Here is a 20,595-nt window from a genome sequence, read left to right on the forward strand (position 1 = left end):
CAAAATATCTGATTTTTCACACGTTCCTATTCATCGTCATTTTTATGAGAAATGCTGTCCTTCACGTGACTTCAAACAATATGCACACTAACATGCATTGTTCATTTGTTTAATTATTAATTGTAAGTAGGTACACGTTATAGACAATATTATTGAGCACCTGACAATTGACCCTGTAAAGTGTAAAGCCTTCTATATTAAAGCCTAAAAGTAACATCCAACAAAATTCTATTACGAAATCCGCCAATAATCATAGAAGCACACTTCGCTTACATTAACCTGGCAAGTATGATAATAAGGAAACATAAGTATCTCAAGGATAACCAGCCAACTTATAAGAACAACGAGCACGGTAATTGAACAAATCCTTACGATCGTAGAAGGACCAGATTTAATTTTTAATCACAGTCCAATCTAAAGAAAATCTCCACAATTTAAGAACATTTATTTTTGGGCAAACCAGTTAAATAAAGCAGTAATCTATACTAATATTATAAAGCTGAAGAGTTTGTTTGTTTGAACGCGCTAATCTCAGGAACTACTATTCCGATTTGAAAAACTCTATCGGTGTTAGATAGCCGATTCATCGAGAAAGGCTAAAGGCTATATATCATCACGCTAAGACCAACAAGAGCGGAGCCACGCGGGTGAAACCGCGGATCGCAGCTAGTAGGTTATAAAATTATCAGTTCTCTACTACTAGTTACTCCTTCTGACTTTATACACGTTCCAAGCTCTAAACTAGTTCAATCTGAACATATCCGGTGTTCTGAATGGACTATATTGTGATCGTAAAACAAATACGAGACATGTTTCTCACGAGGACAGCATTGATAATTCATTAACATCGCTAGCAATAGTGCACATACATTAGCATACTTGAAACAAATTAGCATTTTACTTAACAACATTCCACATGCCATTATGATTTATAAGAGATTATGTAAATGGGTAGTTTCTGAATTTCTCTCTATATATAGTTATAATATCGTTTTTCTCGTTTATAAATTTTTCTATGCATGTATGCTTGTTATCTTTGTGTTGTGTTTTTTTCTGGCATCTATGACACAGATTCCTTCGTCTTTGAAACTAACGGATACATGTCTATCTGGATGTGCTTTGTTATTATTTATGCAAACCGTTAAACCAGATGCTCAAACATAAATCAGACATGCATAAAATGGACTCTCTTTAAACACAGCTTTAACGTCACCGTGAAAGCGACGACATAAAACTTATCAGAAGCATAAACTTCTAATAAAATGTGTGTATAGGTATTTACGTATTTCTTTTCTATATACTTTGTAGTATACTTGTGTTATTATGTTTCTTTAATTTCTAGGACTTAACTTATTTAAGTAAATATACGCGATATTTTATAAGATCTTTTGCTCTTTGTGTATTATTGCTGGACAGGCATAAAACTACGAGACATCAAAAACACAAAGTAACACTATTTTAATATCCAAACATTTTAATTTGCCTTACTTTCTCCGACATTTCTTTTGACTAAACATCATTGTGTAAAATTTCAGGTTACCTACTTAAATGACGTCGACTACCAAGTGGCGAGTACCGAGTAGGTCATCGGTTGTTGTTAATAAATTTTGCAACAATTACGGCAAGATCAATGACCGTGTATCCGCTGCGTTTACAAAACATACCGAAAATAAGTGACACACATAGTTCTGCTCGATTTTACATATAAAAATGATTACTTGAAGCAAATTCAGACGAAAATCCATACTAATTTTATAAAGCTGAAGAGTTTGTTTGTTTTTCGCTTGTTTGAACGCATTTCTCTCAGAAATCACGTCTGATTTAAAAAAAAATATTTCACTGTTAGATTATTAGATACTCCATTTATCGAGGAAGATTATGCTATAGATACCATAAGGCTAAAGTGTAAAACCAATAGAAGCGAAGCAATGCTGGTAAAACCGCAGGGAACAGCTAGTTTTTTTTTAAATAAAGTAATTCCAACCAACCTTGAATCTTGGATCGAATCACGATGATATCTAAATTCACCATTTAGAAAGTCGACATCCTTCAAAATAATGTTTCACAAAGCGTAAAAACGATTTCTCTAAATCGATTCAATAATGTGATTCTAATGAATCGAATTCTTTGTTTTGCGGTAAATTTTCCATTTACTTAAGATATCGCAAGTTACGAGTAACAAAGATGTGTGCTTAATGCTTTCCACGTGTTTGATCTTACTCGAGTTTGTTTAGAAAATACGATTTATTCGTTGCATTAATTAATCCAATGAAATCAGATGTTATGTTTATTTTACTAGGTTAATAAGAGTAATTGCATAATATTAGTAGAAAATACTTTCTATATTACATCTTGCGTCTTGCATCTTGAAATTTTTATGTAACTAAATATATTATCTAGAAAAGGTATACGCGAGACCAATCTCGCGTCAACTTCTTCATGATCTTCTTCTATTATATATTATCTTCTATTATTGCAATAAAGAATTATTATCATTACTTCATACATTCATTCATTGAATAAATTAAAATATGTTTTGTCAAAAGTATACACAGATTATAAAGCAGAAGAATTTATTTGGTTGAACGCACTAATCTTAAAAATGACTGGATCGAATTATTTTGGTTAGTTTCTTGGATAGACTATTTAGCGCAAAGACGATAATATATTATATTAGATATAAATTAATATAACATCACGATTCAACGCTAAATATTTTGGGCATACATATATTTCGGCTCACAATTTTAAACACATCTAAACATTACACCACACATACATCTCATATTGACGTGCCTCGAATTCCAAATTCCAATGAACGCTCGACATACCGCAAAACTACGTTACCACATCTTAAAGCAATATTACTTCTAGTGTGTGAATGTGACAGCGCTAGGCGACTTGTATAGCGCTGTCACTTATCCACACTGAAATAATACTGCTTTAAGACGTGGTACAGGTGCTGATTTCGTTTCCATTGCGCCATTTTATCCGCCATAAAATTAATCTTTTACTAGCCATTTTCACTCTTGACTACCGAATGGAACAAGCGAAAGTGTTAGATAAAACGAATTATAGATACACATTGGGAATTTATAATTATGTATTTTCAACACTTACAGTAATATTTTATGGTGAAATGTCATTTTTTGTTTGTTGATCTGTAAACATTAATCGTAAAACTACTGGGTCGATAAAAAATAAATATTTAGCATTGGAAAACCTACATCTATACAGAGTAAAATAGGCTATATTTTTAACGATATTCAAGTCTTTTACACACTCATTGTTTCAGAAAAAAAAATTACACCCAAATGTTATTTATTTATTTATTTATTATTATAGAATTTATGTATGTATTCCTATTCAGATTTAAAAATACAAAAAGCTTTTTATTGCATATTTTGTTTAAACATCTAAAGAGTTTTAGTTCTACCAGACCCAATTAATTATTTGGTTAAAAAAACCTATCCTACAATAATAACTATGTAGAAAATATACCCATAAAAAACTTTCTATGCCGATTACCTGAATTCCTCAAAAACTCATAAAACATAAAGGCCATTTGACTAAGTGCTGCAACAAAATTGTTTATTTGTTACTTTTGTAACAAGGCCAAAGTGACATTGCTTGAAGGTGAGATACTGGGCAATCACTTAAGAAATGAATGTTTTTATTGAATTAATATAATCTATTCTAATATTATAAAGCCGAAGAGTTTGTTTGTTTGAACACACTTATCTCAAGAACTACTGGTCTGATTTGAACAATTCTTTTGGTGTTAGATAGAACATTTATGGAGGAAGGCTATAGGGCCTATAGCCTTCCTATATATATATATATATATATAGTATAGGCTATATATCATCACGCTAAGACCAACAGGAGCTGAGCTGCACACAGGAGCACAGCTAGTTTAATATAATATTAGCATTAGCATAGAAAATTAAAATAAAGATTAACATATTAATACATATCCTGATCAATATTATTTACAGGGGTGTTACCTGTATGCCTTATAGCCGTACTTATTCCAGTGTGGAAACAGTACTGCTTTAATATGGTAATTAACAAATTTCAATTTATTTAATTGTTCTTTGAAATAACCATATATTCAAAGTCTAGTGATATAGCTATTCAGACAAGCAAGCTAAAATAAAACAAAACTTATTAGTTTCAAAATTACTTTTGCCAAAGTATTGATAATAATTGCTACTTCACAAAACTATGCAATTCGGCCTCTAATCTCTCCATGTGTTTGTATGCTAGCATTATATGAGTCACACAACCAAATAAATAAAAATATCAATAAGGTCACATACACTCTCAATCATCTATTTGCTATCACCAATTTTGGAGCTGACATTTATTTGCATAGAACAACAATAATATTGAACACAGCCAATTCATTTAATGCACTTGCTTTTTGCGGACCTGTAAACTCGTAACTGACCTTAACTTTGTGTTAAAATTACATGACCTATATGGAACGGAAATGTTACATTTTTTTAACATTAGAATTTTGACAGAACCATTAAAAACCGACGTGTGGACCGATTGGAGTGGGGAGCGTGAGGTTTTTTCGTAACAGAATTTCTCGATTCGGTCCCCACGCTCAAGGCCCGTGATAGAAGCTATGCAATAGCTTAAAAACATTTTCAAAACAAAATGTTATACTTATTTTTGGATAATAATAGAACAGGGCAGTTTCAACAGTTAATTAATTATTAATAGATTTAATATTATTATGCAACTCTAGCCAGCTATCCCATAAACTGTACAATATCGATAAATGTAACAAAACACATTTTTTTTTCTTTTTTTAGCTTATCAATAATTCATTTGACCTTTCCATTATTTCCTGTAGTTGTAAAACAAGCAAAAAATCATACATATTTACACATCATGAAAGATTTATATACATGATTTTTTTATTCATTATTAGGTAGGTATGATGGCAACACCATTTCATTGGATGGTAAAATTAGTGCCAAAGTGTGTAAACATCCTTCAGGATTTATGAATAATTCTTGGATAAAAATATACACATGTATGATATTGGAAGAATGTGGTAACACTAATTAATAATGGTATACCTCAAATATAATAAATAACAAATATAGGTTTATAGATAAAATTGGCTTAAAATATTCTGAGTAGAATTATATATAAAAAAAATTACCAGAATATTTGAATAAATCAATGTGTCCTATTTATACTTTATGGGCAATTTTAAAGCTATAAAAGATGTTATCTCTGAATAAAAATTAAAACTCTCTATTTCTCTAGTTGTTCTATAAAATAATAATCTAATAAGAAAACCAATGCAATGAATTTTAACTACTTAAATATTTCAATAAGGTTGCCCAATGAACAAATTTTCTTTCTAATACCAGAAACATTATGAATGGCAAAGAAAGACAGTGTAACTCATTGAAAGTTGACTGCATAATGAAGATAGTTTCTTATGCACTTATATTAAATTCTAAGCTAAAGCTCAGTATTTTACTTTTACACATAACAGATAAGAAAATAAATGACTAGAACGTTTATTAAATGTGTAATTCATGCTCAATGCAGGCAAACACCAATTGTTTTGAAAGGATGTCTTATTTACTGCTCTACTAACAACTTTGACACAGAATACTTAGGTCTTCAAAGTTAGCTATCATCGGGCGATAAGTATTATAACAAGGATTACTCACCGCCATCACCATTTCGAAAGGATATTTATGAACCCTCACGGGCGAGACATATTCCTGCACCATGATAGCAGTCCCACGAAGGAAATAAACACGTCAAAAAAATCACTAATCCTTTACGCAACTTTGTTCTTAGTTCATACTGTTTCAAAGATATTTCATGAAACAATGTCCACGAATATTGTTATCAACATAGATTCCTATCACTCCCCACGAAACATTATACCAAAATAAATGAGTGTCAAACAAAAAAATACCGCAATCGCTATGCCTGATGGCACAGCCACAAAACAACGTCGAGCGAACTGTGAATTGTGAATTTGTGAAATGGAATCGCTTGGACTATACTGAAGTTGTAGCAAATTAAACCAATCAGTGAGCGTCAACAAGACAAAATGGATGAAATACTGACAGATACTGTCAATTTTTTGCAATCTATGGACAGAGTAAAAAGAGTAATAAGGCCGCCTATCCACCTGCAAGAAAACTTCCGCGAGAAAATATGTCCTACAGTCTGTCTGACAGCAACTTGCAAGTCTACTTGCAGGTGGAAACGCGGAATTAGACTTGCAAGTTGCTGTCGGACAGACTGTCAGACATTTCTCGCGGAAGTTTTCTTGCAGGTGGACATGCGGCCTAAAATATTTCCTAATTTCCACAGAAATTATTTAGAACTGTGCTAAGGAACTGTGTTTAGAACTTAATATAAAAAAATACATACTTTATTCATCAGAGATTAATTAAATACCTAATCTCAATTCTAAAAAAGATTCATTGTTTCTTAAAAACATTGTAATATTAGTATAAAGCTGTGGTATAAAGACTACAATAGATATGGGTTACGGATGTGGTTATGGATCTCCAAAACAGTGTTATTGGGTTAAATTTTATTGATCAAATCATAATAATATTATAATACACATTAAGTATTTAAATAGATTCTTAAAGGATTCTTAATACCTATTTATATTTGTCTTTAATAATTATTCTTATTAAATTCATGTAGAATACAATACTAATTTATACATTGAGTGGTAAAAATTGTTTTGAGGATATACCAAGGATATACACAGACATTTAGTAATTTTTATGAAAAGATAAATTCAAGATAAATTGAATATAACCACAGAATGTAAAAATAAAATAATTAATTTCTTTTATTTAATCTGTCATAAGATTTGCGTTTTATCTTCAAAAAAAATATAAGATCCAAAAAGGTAATAAATTTCTGTAGCTCTTGTTCTAAAAAAATTATAATAAATAATTATTCCTTTCATTAGAAAAATATAATTTTATTTAAAAATATACTTCCGGAGCTCTTTTTCCACGTTGCTTGTAGCTATCTTCAAGACAGTGAGTAAGCGGGCCTTCAACGAAGCGAACGGTGAAGCGCGAATGTCGACCACAATCATTTGAAGATTATTTCTGGATTGTGCTGAAGAAACAAAAAGCAAAATTCTGTCAAAATTGTGCGCGTTCGTGCCCGATGTCTAGTGCTGAAGTCGCCGATAATTCCGTTGACCCCCCGGCTAAAAAGCGGAAGCTAAACATAGGAGAAGCGAGTTGCAAATCATCAGCAATGGCGAACAATGGAACGCGTGTAGAAGATGAAATCGACGAGAGTTTGTATTCGAGGCAGCTCTACGTCCTCGGTCACGATGCTATGCGTCGCATGGCCCATTCCGACGTCCTGATCTCTGGATTGGGAGGTTTGGGAGTTGAGGTTGCAAAAAATGTGATTTTGGGCGGCGTAAAATCGGTTACCCTTCATGATGATCGGACATGCACAATAGCTGATTTATCATCACAGTTTTATTTGTCTGAAGATACAATCGGCCAAAACCGAGCTGTAGCTTCATGCGAGCAGCTATTAGAATTGAATCACTACGTACCGACAACGGCGTATACCGGTCCGTTGACAGAGGAGTTTCTGCAGAAATTCAGGGTTGTTGTGCTTACGTGTGCATCTAGAGCTGAACAGGACCGTGTAGCGGCTATCACTCATGCCAATAACATAGCCTTGGTGATCGCTGACTCTAGAGGGTTGTTTTCACAAGTTTTTTGCGACTTTGGGCCTGAATTTACTGTTTACGATGTCACTGGAGAAAACCCTGTATCTGCTATGGTGGCGGATATTACTCATGAATACGAGGCAGTTGTTACTTGCTTAGATGACACTCGCCATGGTCTGGAAGATGGTGACTATGTTACCTTCAGTGAGGTCAGTATCATTTTTACTAAGTATTGTAATATTAAGTTTCTCTAATCGATTATATTCTATTTATAGCAATATTGTAACAAGATGAAGTATTGATTATAGATCAAGCTATGACTAACACATGCAATACATCATATTAATGTGTTAACCTTCATTAATATTATGAAATGCTCAAGATTAAAACAATACAGAAAAATCAATAGTGAATAAGTATTATTAAGGTTGGCAAATGGCAGCACACAGAAAATGATTAGAATATTTTTTTTCTCCTCCAACAAAATAACTGCAAAATTTCCTTTACCCACTAATCACACATAATGACAATAATATGAAGAAAAGAAAACGCAAAATATAAATATTTTTCTTCCACATTATAGGTACTCATTAGCATTTAACTGTATTGTTATCATTTTTTCATAAGAACACCTAAGTTATGGGTGCAATGAACTTAGTTTTTATTGAGTTGACTCAATTCATATGAATCACACAACAAAAGGTATTGTTTACACTAGAAATCTTTTGACCTGTCTATTTTATTTATTTCTTTGTTTATATTTATTAACCATCTATTAGTTCAGTGATTAGCACTTATGTGTTTATTAAAGTCTCAGGTTCAATATTTAGCTGATTAAAAAAAATGGGAATTGAATTCAGTTCATAATACTTATGCATTTGTAAAATTAATTTCATTTTGGTTTTAGTTGCATGCAATACTATCTTCTCATTTTTCTTTGTCTTATTATGTACATATTTTACCTTCATATTGCTATGCAGTATACAGCAAATATTGCAATATCCTTTTTTTTGTATGTTTGTGTTGTAGGTAGTAAAAAATCGTAAACTTAAACATTGTGTCCACTAAAACAAAGTAAAAGATAAACTATGAGAACCAGAAACTGTGTGTACAACAGCCTTATTTAAATTCTATTTATTTGTTATTGAAACCGCATTTTATTACTAATAAGGATCAGCAGAAAATGTATCAATGTATGTTTAACTTAAATGTAAATGCCAATGCCTTGTTCATTATATTTATTTTTATAGGATTATTACAAAAAAAACAGTTCTTAAAAAATAATTGTGCACTATTTGGTGCATTACATACAATTGTTAAAACATTTTATTTTTATTGCTTTCAAATATAACACCATGTACATAGGCAAATCCAATAATATGCATATTGCATGTATGCAATTTGTTATCATGCAAACTGCTTCAAGGTTTCAATTAAATGAAATAGAGCGAATATAGTTTATTTAAAATAAATTGTACGAAGAATAATTGCATAATATGTATACCACATGTAAAATAGAGAAATATTCAAGGTATATAATGTATGATGATGACTTGTATTTGTTTTTAAATAATTCATAGCTGTTATTATAGTTAATAAATAATAAAAACTATTTACACTTATTTACTTACATAATAAATATAATATAATATTATGTTTATGATAATATGTGTAATGAGTTACCTACACCACCCCCCTCCACTGTGGAGGAAGGAAGGTGGAATTCCTCCATCGAAAAAGGGAGGATCCTCGACCAGTCTACTCGACTGGCCGGCCGTGAAGGCCCCAATGGATGATGTCGGAAAGTTGTATATATAGCTCTGTAGCGAAACATTTCGCTTGCACGATTCAGAGCGAGGTGTCGCTACACTATGAAAAGTATAAAATACCATAAATAAATAGTAAATTTACATAATTATATTTCTCTTTGTGTACTTATTTGTAGCAAATATAAAATTATGAACTATTTTCTTGTAGGTACAAGGCATGACAGAACTTAATGGCTGTGAACCACGCAAAATCAAAGTACTGGGTCCCTATACCTTCAGCATTGGAGATACAACCAAATTTTCGAAATACTTCAGAGGAGGCATCGTAACCCAAGTGAAGATGCCCAAAAAACTCAGCTTCAAACCTCTTAGTGAATCTCTGAAGGAACCAGAGTTCCTGATCACCGATTTCGCCAAGATGGACTATCCACAGCAATTACATCTTGCTTTCGCTGCATTGCATAAGTTTGAAGCGTCAGAAGGAAGGCTGCCGAAGCCCTGGAGTAACGATGATGCTGCTAAATTTGTGGAATATGTAAAGAATTTACTGAAATCGGAAGAGATCTTCAAGGAGAGCGATGTCGAACTCAACACTGAGCTTTTGGAAATTTTTGCTAAGGTAAGCTATGATTAATTTTAAGCTATATGGACAGTGTTACATTATTTCTTATACCTTCATATAATCTTAATTAAATCTTTAGTCTTAAATGAAACATAATTTCACAGTTCATGCATGTCAAAAATAAGACATTTGTTAATTATCTATGTATCTGTTTTGGTAATTTTGAATTACAATAAGATCCATGTCAATAAGCACAATGTTTATTCGATTTAAAAATCCACAGGTGTCATCTGGCGATCTAAACCCAATGAATGCAGCGATCGGAGGCGTAGTTGCACAAGAGGTGATGAAAGCATGCTCTGGAAAGTTCCACCCCATCGTCCAGTGGCTATACCTGGATGCCATTGAATGTCTGCCCAAAGACAAGGCCTTGCTCACTGAAGAGAATTGTAAGCCGACTGGGTCAAGATATGATGGACAAGTGGCTGTCTTCGGCAAGGACTTCCAGAAGAGAATTGGCGAACTTAAATACTTCATTGTTGGTATGTATTTGTTTTATTTAGACAATTTCTAAGTTACAGAGATTTTGATGTATGTATAACATTTTTAGAATGTTTATTGAAACCTATCATAGGTTTAAAAACTGTTTTCTTTCGTGTTTCGCTAGTAGGTTACTCAAATTAATTTTCATAATGTGCAAGAATGTTACATTAATTTTTGTTACATGTTACAAGTTACAACACAATTTTCTTTTGTATTATAGGCAATTATAATACCTTGTACTCAAAACTATGTATCCAATTTGTTCAATATGCATAATCAACATCTTTATAAATAGTAATAAAAATAAATACAGCTTATTTTCCTTATAGTCTCTATAATTAGTGACGCAGCTTGTTAAAACTGATTCAAGGTAACAGAAGTCTTAGGCTCTGGCATTATTATTTCTAATAATAAACAAACAGCCTATGTGTAATTTGTTTACGTGTTTAATAACTTTGTTTCTTAATAACGGATTTTATAGTATTTAAATTATTAAGTGTATCTAGTCATGTAGTATTTTTAAAAATTGAAAATATAATAAATTTGACCCAATGTGTGCGTATATTATGCGTAATATCTAAAAGACAGGTCAATAAACAGGTATGCCTATTGGATTACATAAAAATAATTATTCTTAGGAACATGTAAGGGATGTCAATGAAACAACAGATCAAAGGAAAATGTTTTAATCATTTTATAACCAAACAAGTATGTATTGATAATTTATAAGTACTGTACTTATAATAAATCTGTAGAAGGGTCAATTCTGTACATTGAAAATATTAAAAAAATAAATAGCAGGGGGCGTTACTGGATCGATACCAAACCCAAATATGTGATTAAAAAAATTTTTGTCTGTCTGTCTGTCTGTCTGTCTGTCTGTCTGTATGTGAAGACATCACGTGAAAACTACCGGTTCGATTTCGATGAAACTTGGTATAATTATACCTTATTATCCTGGGCGTAAAATAGGATACTTTTTATCCTGGAAAAATACGTAGAAAAAAAATAATCTTAATTTTTCAGTTTTATCCATAGACGTTGTTCCGTAGAACCGCGAACACACGTTGCGTATTATTATAGGCCTAGCCGTATTTGGGTCCAATAGATATTTATAAGATATCATTTTCAGAGTTACTCAAAATGGAGAAAATATAAACCATCCACGCGAAGACCGACAACCGCGCGGACGGAGTCGCGGGCGGAAGCTAGTAATACATATTACAATAAATGACAACTAATTTATGTATATTCCAGGCGCTGGCGCCATCGGCTGTGAGCTTCTGAAGAACTTCGCGATGATCGGTGTGGGAGCGGGCGGGGGGCAGGTGACCCTCACAGACATGGACCTCATCGAGAAGTCCAACCTGAACCGACAGTTCCTCTTCCGGCCTCATGATGTGCAGAAACCCAAGTCGAGCACCGCTGCTAAGGTAGATATTGCAAATTGCGACAAAACTACAGACATTTTTGTTGAATTTTGAATGAAAATTTTTTTTTACACCAAAGTGACTAGTTTTCTTTGCTTTTCTGTCACAATTTTGAGTTACATTGAATAAACTATAAAAATCATTGTTACCTATTTCAGGCTGTAAAAAAAATGAATCCATCAATGAATGTACTCGCACAAGAGAACCGCGTGTGCCCAGAAACAGAATGCGTGTACGATGATGCGTTCTTCGAAGCCCTGGACGGTGTGGCCAACGCTCTGGACAATGTGGACGCTAGGATTTACATGGACAGGCGCTGTGTGTACTACAGGAAACCATTGTTGGAGAGCGGCACGCTCGGTACTAAGGGAAATACTCAGGTAATGATTGGCAAACTGAAAAAATGTTTTTTCATGTAAAGTTGTGTGTTTATGAATAGTAATTTTAAATTTTCTTTTACATTTACACTAATTTGTAAAATTGCAACAACCAAAGAATTGGTAAGAAACTTCATTGTCATGACATAAATGTCACTGTTATACATCTTTAATGCCCTTTTTAATGCGTCCTTGCTAAATTGGTGAAGTGCTACAAATAATTGGGATACTGTTTCGTTTATAGTATTGACATTGATCAACATAAATCTTCCCTTCCAGGTGGTGGTGCCGTTCCTGACCGAGTCGTACAGCTCGTCCCAAGACCCACCAGAGAAGAGCATACCCATTTGCACGCTGAAGAACTTCCCGAACGCGATCGAGCACACGCTGCAGTGGGCGCGCGACGAGTTCGAGGGGCTGTTCCGGCAGGCGGCCGAGCACGCGGCGCAGTACCTGCGGGAGCCGCACTTCCTGGAGCGCAGCATGAAGCTGCCGGGCAGCCAGCCGCTGGACGCGCTGGAGAGTGTGCGGGTGAGTGGCTCAGGGCGGGCAGTTCTGCAGCGGCCGAGCACGCGGCGCAGTACCTGCGGGAGCCGCACTTCCTGGAGCGCAGCATGAAGCTGCCGGGCAGCCAGCCGCTGGACGCGCTGGAGAGTGTGCGGGTGAGTGGCTCAGGGCGGGCAGTTCTGCAGCGGCCGAGCACGCGGCGCAGTACCTGCGGGAGCCGCACTTCCTGGAGCGCAGCATGAAGCTGCCGGGCAGCCAGCCGCTGGACGCGCTGGAGAGTGTGCGGGTGAGTGGCTCAGGGCATCCCGCACTTGCAGATTTGTAGCGGAATCCACGCGCTTTCCGCTTCATAGAGATCCAGGTCAAGGCATATATGCGCTAGAGCGAGCTGCGAGCTGTCATGCTGCCTCACCGTGCGCTGATACGCCCCATTATAATGGATGTGGTATAATGCTAAAAACAGATACGACTTAGGTTACTTCAAAAAGAGAGCGTACTCTTCCCTAAAAGGCCGACAACACACCTGCAATCGTACAGGTCTTGTGGGTGATTATGGGCGGCGCCAATCATCGCATTAATCCGATGACGCGCCAGCTCGTTTGCCCGCTAATACACAAAAAAAGAACAATATGCTGCAAAACATGTTCCTTGTCATGTCAAAAAAATACGTACACGTTTTCGTAATTTACAATATCATCACAATTTTTCAAAAATAATCGTGTTCAAATTTTTTTTACAATAATCAATGTCCCATTGTTACGTGTAAAAATGTGAATCCGGCTCGAAGGACCAAAAATGAAAGGTCCTTCGAGCCGGATTAATATTTTAGTGAAACAATACTCATTAACTATTAACATTGGCACTTGTACTTTCTTGTCAATAATTTTACACCAGTATCATTGAAATTAAATAAAGACAGATTTTAAACGCGATTTTTACATTACTTTATTCGACGTTACGAACTTTTTGGCACGAGCGTGGTCAGTCAGTCTCCTCGTAAATTTGAAGAATAAATCACGTCTTACTTCCGTTAAAAATTTCTACATCATCCCCACTCTCAATTTGATACCTTCTCGTCCTAAATTTTAAATGAATATACTTATTTCAGAACGCAATAAACGAGCGGCCGCTGAGCTTCGACGACTGCGTGACGTGGGCGCGCGTGCACTGGGAGGCGCAGTACTCCAACCAGATCAAACAGCTGCTGTATAACTTCCCGCCTGATCAGGTGTGTATTGGTGTATTATTTATTTTTTTATTTATACAGGGTGTTACGGCTTTGATGTACTCAATGGCAAACGTTAGAGCTTTGATGACAAAATTTCGAATATGTTGATTATGTAAAAAATACTTTAAAAAATTCCTTAATGTGTATTTTTTCGATTGTATCTTTGTCTTAAAATTTCTCGAAGTCTTCATGGTTACTGGACAAATTGATTATATACTATGACCACATGTTTTTGTGATTAGTCTAAAATAGAATGGACGGCCTAATTTCGCAAATTTGTTGAATATTAATGAACTTACGTATTATTAGGATTATAGATTTATTAAAAATTCACTTCTTCAGAGTATTTATACATAGATTTTTTCCGAGTCTGATTACGTAAAAAATATTTTACGCGGTGTCTGCAAAACTATAAGTTCCATTGATGCTTCTACACCACATTCAAATGCATAATATTTAAAAAGATATAAAAGCAATTGCTGTCAAATAATATTTTTGCTATACAGGTGACAACCAGCGGGGCCCCATTCTGGTCGGGGCCCAAGCGTTGCCCCGCACCGCTCACGTTCGACCCCAACAATGAGCTCCATCTTGACTATGTTGTGGCTGCAGCTAACCTGAGGGCCCAGGTCTATGGGATACCCACGTGTGTCGATAGGGAACGTATCGCGAAGGTGGCTGATAGTATTAAGGTAAATTTGTGATTATTTATTATGCGGGATATAAGAAAAATAAGTAAAAGTACGCAAGATTGTTTCTTGCTGGCTCTTCTCTGTAGAAAATGACTTCCGAAATGGTGGTAAATGTTAAATTATGTATTTTGGCAATTTAAAAGTGCTTCTGAAGTTAGTTAAATGAATAGTTTGAGTTTCGAATTTAAAATTAAATTTTAACTAAGCTAAAAATGTTAATCTTAAAGTTAGTGAACATTAAACATTATCATACTCTACATGTCTACAAGGATAAAAAGATATAAAATTGCATATAGAATTTATTACTTGCATATTCTTATATAATATGTATCTTTCCAGGTACCAGAATTCAAACCAAGATCCGGCGTTAAAATCGCGGTAACCGATGCGCAGTTACAACAGAACAACGACGAAATGGACCAAGACAGAGTCAAGAACATTGTATCGGACCTGCCCCCGCCCAGCAAGCTCGGCAACCTCAAGATCACTCCGCTGGACTTCGAGAAGGATGACGACACCAACTTCCACATGGACTTCATTGTAGCTGCTTCTAATTTACGTGCAGCCAATTATAACATACCTCCAGCTGACAGACATCGCTCCAAGCTCATCGCAGGAAAGATTATCCCAGCCATAGCGACTACAACCTCTGTAGTTGCTGGCCTCGTCTGCCTCGAACTCTACAAACTCGCCCAAGGTTTCAATACTCTAGATGTGTTCAAGAACGGCTTTGTTAACCTCGCACTACCGTTCTTTGGCTTCTCTGAGCCGATCGCAGCGCCAACCAACACGTATTACGATAAGAAATGGACGCTCTGGGACCGCTTTGAAGTCAAAGGTGAAGTTACCTTGCAAGAGTTCATCGATTACTTCAAGAATGAACATAAGTTGGAAATCACGATGTTATCGCAAGGTGTGTGCATGCTCTACTCGTTCTTCATGCCCAAGAACAAGCGTCAAGAGCGGCTGAACTTGCCCATGTCTGAAGTTGTGACCAAAGTGTCGAAGAAGAAGCTGGAGCCCCATGTGAAGGCGTTAGTGTTCGAACTGTGCTGCAACGACGAGGACGACAACGACATCGAAGTGCCCTACGTGAAATATACTCTGCCTTAACCAAGTGATAAACAAACAGATCGGTGACCGACCGAGGCATTTCGTCGCATTTACGATGCCGCGATGTTTACGAATTTTTTCACACACAGAGGGTATTTTTAACAGCGATTAGGTTATAGATTTTTAATCGAGTGCCTCAGCGATGTACAGTGATAACCGTGATTGGACAAATTATTTTGAGTGCTTCGAGACACGCTTTCATCGTCTATTATTACTTTATATTTATCGTAGTTACTTTTGCTCACTATCACATTGTGCTGTTCGTTTCGTTATTATTATTTTAATGTCCGTATTGGAATTTGAAATTAAATCAGATGGGTCTGTATATGAAGGATAAATAAAATAAAATTTGAGCAAACGTTTTTGTTTTATTTTAACAACTTATTACTTCGAACTTACGCTACTAATCTATACCAATAATAAAATTGGAGTGTCTGTTTGTAATTATTAGAATCTACTTTTTACCATATGCATAATGTATCTACATAGTAATTAAAAAAAATTGTCTGTGTTTATTCTGTATTTATCTTTCTAACGGCTGAACCGATTTTGATGAGTCTTACACTGAAAGATAACCGATGTAGTAAGGAGTGCCTTCTTATTTGATATTTCATAAGGATTAGAAAAAATGATTTATGTGGGTGACCAACTATAATAAAAAATAAAAATGAAGAGTGTTTGAACAAGCTTTTCTAGGGAACTGTTGAATTGAATTGAAAAACAATGCTTCAGATAAATTACCGAGAAGACCTTTTCGAGTTGCGTTTCGCGATGTACAAAACTCACGAGCTCAGAGCAAGTAATACGAGCTTACTATCTCTACCAAAGAGTTATAAGTATATTACACTACAGATAATTTATCCTAAAAATGGTATAACTCAGATACTTAGCTCAGATAGTAACTAATCTATAACAAAACATATAACAATGAAGCTAACATCCGACATCAAAAAATGATACATCACAAGCGCAAACTAAGCAATTAAGCATCACAGAATATCCCATATACCTATATAATAGATAGGGAGGCGAAGAGGGGAATTTTCTGTAATACTCGAGCGTGGCAGTTTAAGATATGAGAGATACCTTAGACCTAATAGAACAACCTTGTTAACTATTTAGCTCTATATGTAGTGACGCGCGCCTAGGATAGACGATCAGATTAGTAAAAAAAAATCGATAGTCTGAAATACTCGAGCGCGTCAGATTAAGATATTGGGGGTTGATTTTAGTGTTTTAAGACTAAATTTAACTAATCTGACCATAAGTCCTTGACGCCGCCGAGTTATAGGGTCGCGAACTTGTAAAAAAAAAACGTTAATCCGGCATTCTCGAGCGCGATTGTTTTTATTTTTATTTTGAAGAATATAATCTAAAACTTACTAAAAATACAAAATCTGCCGGTTTCCGCATGACCGGAAGTCTGGAGGAGCCATTTCGTCTTCCGAAAAACGCGTTGCAGCATATATGTCGCGAACTTTACTTTTTCCAAAAAATAAACAAAAAAGGTAATTTTATTTTACAAAAAAAGGGCTCTTTTCATTTTTTTCCAAATTTAAACCTTTTTTTACTTGAAGCATCATAAAAACTCAAACTCCCGGTTTTTTGAGTATATCTCGAAAACTGAGGGTGTTAAGAAAAATTGATATGAAATAACGGTGATAAAAAAAAAGAAACCCACAAACCTTTTTCGGTCAGATTAAGAGAACCCACCAACATTTTTGTCAGATTAAGAAAATATGCTTTCAGGATACCGAGATAAACCTCCCCTATGAAAATCTGACGCGCTCGAGTATTTCAAAAGGCCTTTTTTTTCTGCATTTTCAAAAATTCATCGTAACTTATCGTCATGCCGTAATCGTCAGTTTTTTTAAGGGGAGCTTCCTTGGGGCCTACTTAACACCCCTTCCGAAAATCTGACGCGCTCGAGTAAATTTTTTTTTTGTGCATTTTTGACGAATTTATATGCCTAGCCCCACCACGCAAACCGGCAGATTAGTATACCGTTGTTATCAGAGGCACTTGGGGCATACGTAGTATGAATATCTGACGCGCTCGAGAATGCCCAAGTAACTGTTTTTTTTTACATTTTTGAAAATCCGTACACGCCAAACCCACCGCTAAAATGGTTTTTACCATAGAAGCTTTTCTTTTCGAAATTATTTTCTCCTTCGATTTTGATAAGTCTCGACGACGCCGTTGAATTACGCCATTTAGCTACCTCGCCTCCCTATCTATAAATTATTTCAATACGAATATAGAGAAATAACTTTAAAACAAAAGAATTATTAGGAATAGTACTAATAATTTATAGAAGCTTTTTAGTTTGTATCGGAAAGGCTTTAAAACTACTTATTTTTTTCAATAAAAGAAAGCTAGGTACCTATATCACTAAAGTACCTACACGACTAATTTATTTCTAACGAATTTGATTATACACGTGCAAACAAAAACATTACTTATATTTTTATTTTTAAACTTAGTCACAATAATTTCTTTAGCAATGGCTGCTTAAAGAATTATTAAAAATGAGACGATATCGATTGTCGAATGATATGCGAAAAGAATAAGTCCCTAGTACGAATTAGGCCTGGCGCAGATATGGCGAGGCGCAACGCAGCACATTTTTCATTATCAAACTATTATCGACATTGTCCTAATTAAAATAATATTCAAAATCAAATAACAACAATTTATTCCCGAGGAGGATTATTTATTCACGCAAATTTCGTCAACCCAAAATGTTGTTTCTTTTTTTCTCTACTTTCCTCATAACTTTTACAAGTAATGTAATCAACAACATATTGTCCCAATCCATCATTAATTTATTCGCGAATGTACACATCTCTAGAAAAATTGCAAAATGAATGACGATGAGTGAGTCGAGTGAGCGCAGTCTTACGATTTAAAAATTTTGGAACGAGATATACTTACTTAGTTAGATATACCTACATAAATCAGTCTTTATCAGTACCTACGTTACGTTTATTTCTACATGTGATTAGTTAGTAACGTAGGAATAAGAATCCTTATAAAATAAGAGTAGGTATTTCATATATTATATTGTAAAATATATTATGCAAATGATATTTTGTCTTTACAGCATTCAAGTTAGTCGATATTATCACATAATTAGCTAGAACATTTTATTTCATCTAGGTAAGTACTAGAGGTAACTATAATAATAAAATTGGAGTGTCAGTTTTTAATATTGAAATAACCGATTTTTACTAAATGCATATCACTGTACAAATATAGTACTTTTTTATATTCTTTTATGATACAAACCGTTTTCTTGATGCGCGTCGATTAACATTTGTGTTCCACAGGGACCTATTTTAGGTCCTTCTTTGTTCTTGTTACATATTTATAGTCTAGTCTACCTTATTATATGAAGCACATGTGCATTAACAAAATTAAATTAATTAAAAATTGACTCAAAAGTTTTGAGTTTAAGGTAATATTAATGATAGACAAGTTATAAATTCGAATTATACATAAGGAACAGACAAAATAGTAACGCTTTTTAATTGTGATTGTATAACAATTTTCTAAAACAAAAAAAAATAAACATTTGTGGGTAAACTGAGGAACAAATAAAACAACTCATATTTTAAAATGTTTTATGTAAATTAGTTCACAAAAAATATATTTAACGTGACCTTAATTGTACAAGCGTTTTATAATTTTGAATTTGTGCCGAATATTGGTCATTAAGCCAATAATACAACTGACTAGCGCGAATTATCGCTTTACATAATTTTTAAAGGCTACAACTAGCAAAAACCTAAACTACTTATAAATTTAATGTGACATGTTGGAATTTTTTAAAATATAATCTACAGATGATAATACAAACTAGCGGTCCGCCCCGGCTCTGCCCGTGGTACATGTTTATGGTATTTTTCCATATGAACCATCCTCGTCCTTCAAGTAATATATAAAAAAAAAATATCGAAATCGGTCCACCCGTTCACGCGTGATGCCGTGACCAAGGAAAACGGATTTCATTTTCATATATATACGTAGATTAATCCATGCACATTTACAGTTTCAAAAACTATTTACTAATGTATTCAATGTCATAATTTTGACCAATTAACTGATTTACAAGCTTAAAAACACAATTTATGAAATGTTTAATTCCAACAATGTCCAAAAAAGCCAATACAAAATTTAAAACTAAAACTACCCGCACTTAAAGCCAATATTTTATAATTGGTTACACAACCACAAAGCCTCTGCTGGAAGCTTGTCATTATTATAATAATTATTGTACCTGATTCATATTGTTATTCACAGCTAATAATATGGTAAAAATGTGCTTCAGATAAATCTTTATTTCCTTCAGCACCGTATATTATTTAATAATGAAGATATCTTATAGTAATTGTCAGTAACATAAAATATGTGATTTATATATAAATTTAAAGATATTTTCACATAATCTAGTTGATACATGTAACTTTAATATGTAAAAAAAAAGGTTTTTCGGAATATAAATGAAACCTGCCCCCCTAGCCCTAGATTGACGTAAGCTGTAGATCGTATCTACAGCTACATCAATCTCATACATTCGTAGTCTATTCTATTGAACGCTACGCTAACAGAAAGCGACTTGGCTAGGGGGGCTGGACTGCTTTTGGACGAAATTTCACAC

At 34.4% G+C, this 20,595-nt stretch overlaps 2 protein-coding genes across 3 annotated transcripts in view; one reads left to right on the forward strand and one right to left on the reverse strand.

Annotated features, from left to right (window-relative positions):
- Window positions 1-6,041, reverse strand: part of LOC123696536 (protein real-time) — a 53,956-nt gene extending 47,915 nt beyond the window's left edge. Inside the window, exon 1 of one of the 2 annotated variants that reach the window (XR_006752093.1) lies at window positions 5,706-6,041. Coding sequence is in view for 1 of the 2 variants with exons in the window: in XM_045642809.1 (XP_045498765.1) it covers window positions 5,706-5,768 (63 nt within the window). In the remaining variant the exon portion in view is untranslated. The remainder of the gene's footprint in view (window positions 1-5,705) is intronic. The other variant, XM_045642809.1, reaches the window with a different exon arrangement.
- A 1,001-nt stretch (window positions 6,042-7,042) lies between these two features.
- On the forward strand, window positions 7,043-16,293 carry LOC123696535 (ubiquitin-like modifier-activating enzyme 1). The gene is made up of 9 exons (XM_045642808.1): window positions 7,043-7,923; window positions 9,692-10,102; window positions 10,329-10,587; window positions 11,846-12,021; window positions 12,177-12,398; window positions 12,675-12,926; window positions 14,011-14,130; window positions 14,637-14,822; window positions 15,162-16,293. Exons 1-9 carry the CDS (start codon window positions 7,189-7,191, stop codon window positions 15,933-15,935), a joined length of 3,135 nt encoding a protein of 1,044 aa, XP_045498764.1. The 5' UTR covers window positions 7,043-7,188; the 3' UTR covers window positions 15,936-16,293.
- The last annotated feature ends 4,302 nt before the right edge of the window (window positions 16,294-20,595 follow it).

This window comes from Colias croceus, chromosome 12 (assembly GCF_905220415.1).
Source record: "Colias croceus chromosome 12, ilColCroc2.1".
Lineage (NCBI taxonomy): Eukaryota > Metazoa > Arthropoda > Insecta > Lepidoptera > Pieridae > Colias > Colias croceus.